The sequence below is a fragment of the Emiliania huxleyi genome (assembly GCF_000372725.1).
Source record: "Emiliania huxleyi CCMP1516 unplaced genomic scaffold EMIHUscaffold_5819, whole genome shotgun sequence".
Lineage (NCBI taxonomy): Eukaryota > Haptophyta > Isochrysidales > Noelaerhabdaceae > Emiliania > Emiliania huxleyi.
Genome location: NW_005197631.1, coordinates 1 through 938, shown reverse-complemented (window position 1 = coordinate 938; position 938 = coordinate 1). Strand labels below are relative to the sequence as shown.

Genomic DNA, 938 nt, shown 5'->3' with positions numbered 1-938 from the left:
AATTGCTGGGAGGAGGGTGCGTACGAAGCGGAGACGCTGGAGACGCTCGCCGAGTTCGGCGATTGAGCGCCTCCCTCTCTCTCCGGCTGCGCGCCTGACCGGTGCGGCCTCCGAGTCGGCGTCTAGCGCGCGCGATAAGGTTTTTGCTCGCCTTCCCTGGGACCCCGTGTTGCATGTCACTGTCATCACTGTGCGATTTCGGGGCCCGGGGTTGTGCGTTTACGTGAAAGAAACCTCGAATTTCTTGCTCCCTGTCGGTGGCTGCTTGCCGCTGTTTGCTACACGGACCACGGACACATCCTTTGTGCATGTGCACGAGCCTTCGTCAACGAAAGGTGCCACCCTCACAGGCTGTGTCCGAGGAGGCCGCTGCGGCGAGGGATCACGCGCAGAGTCGGAGCGCGAGAGGCGGTTGCGTCGGTCTCTGCCGACGCCTCTGTCTCTGCCTCGTATCTTTGGTGGTGGCGGCGTCACTACTAGCGCCACTCGGGCTCGTGATGAGCGCGGCCGTGGCCGGCCGGCCGCTCACTCACGAGGGCGTCATGCAGCCGCTGGGTGGAATCAATTTTGCGCTCATGCGCTTCGCCCGCGACATCTCTCGTGCAAAGGCACGACGGCGGCGCTTCAACCAGCGGTACGCTCTGGTGCCACTGCTGCTGGGCAAGGAGGAGCCGCTGCCGCTGGGCGACCCGGACAGCTGCATCGGATGCATCTCCTTCACGCGGGACGAGCTCGCAGACTTTGACGGACGGCCGCTCCCCGATGGCTCTCCGTCACCGCTCTACCTCTCTATCCTTGGCCGCGTGTATGACGTGAGCGGCGGCGCCGCCTTTTACGGGCCGGGCAAGTCCTACCACAAGCTGGTCGGCAAGGACGCCACTCGCGCCTTTTGCACCGGCTGCCTCGCGCCCTCGTGCCTCATCTCGTCGACCGCCCAC

At 65.1% G+C, this 938-nt stretch overlaps 1 protein-coding gene across 1 annotated transcript; it reads left to right on the top strand.

Moving 5' to 3' along the window:
* Positions 1-497: 497 nt before the first annotated feature.
* On the top strand, positions 498-913 carry EMIHUDRAFT_124588 (hypothetical protein; the record flags this gene model as incomplete). The annotated part of the gene is made up of 1 exon (XM_005764667.1): positions 498-913. A coding segment is annotated over one exon (416 nt), but the record flags the coding sequence as incomplete, so codon positions are not given.
* Between the last annotated feature and the right edge of the window lie 25 nt (positions 914-938).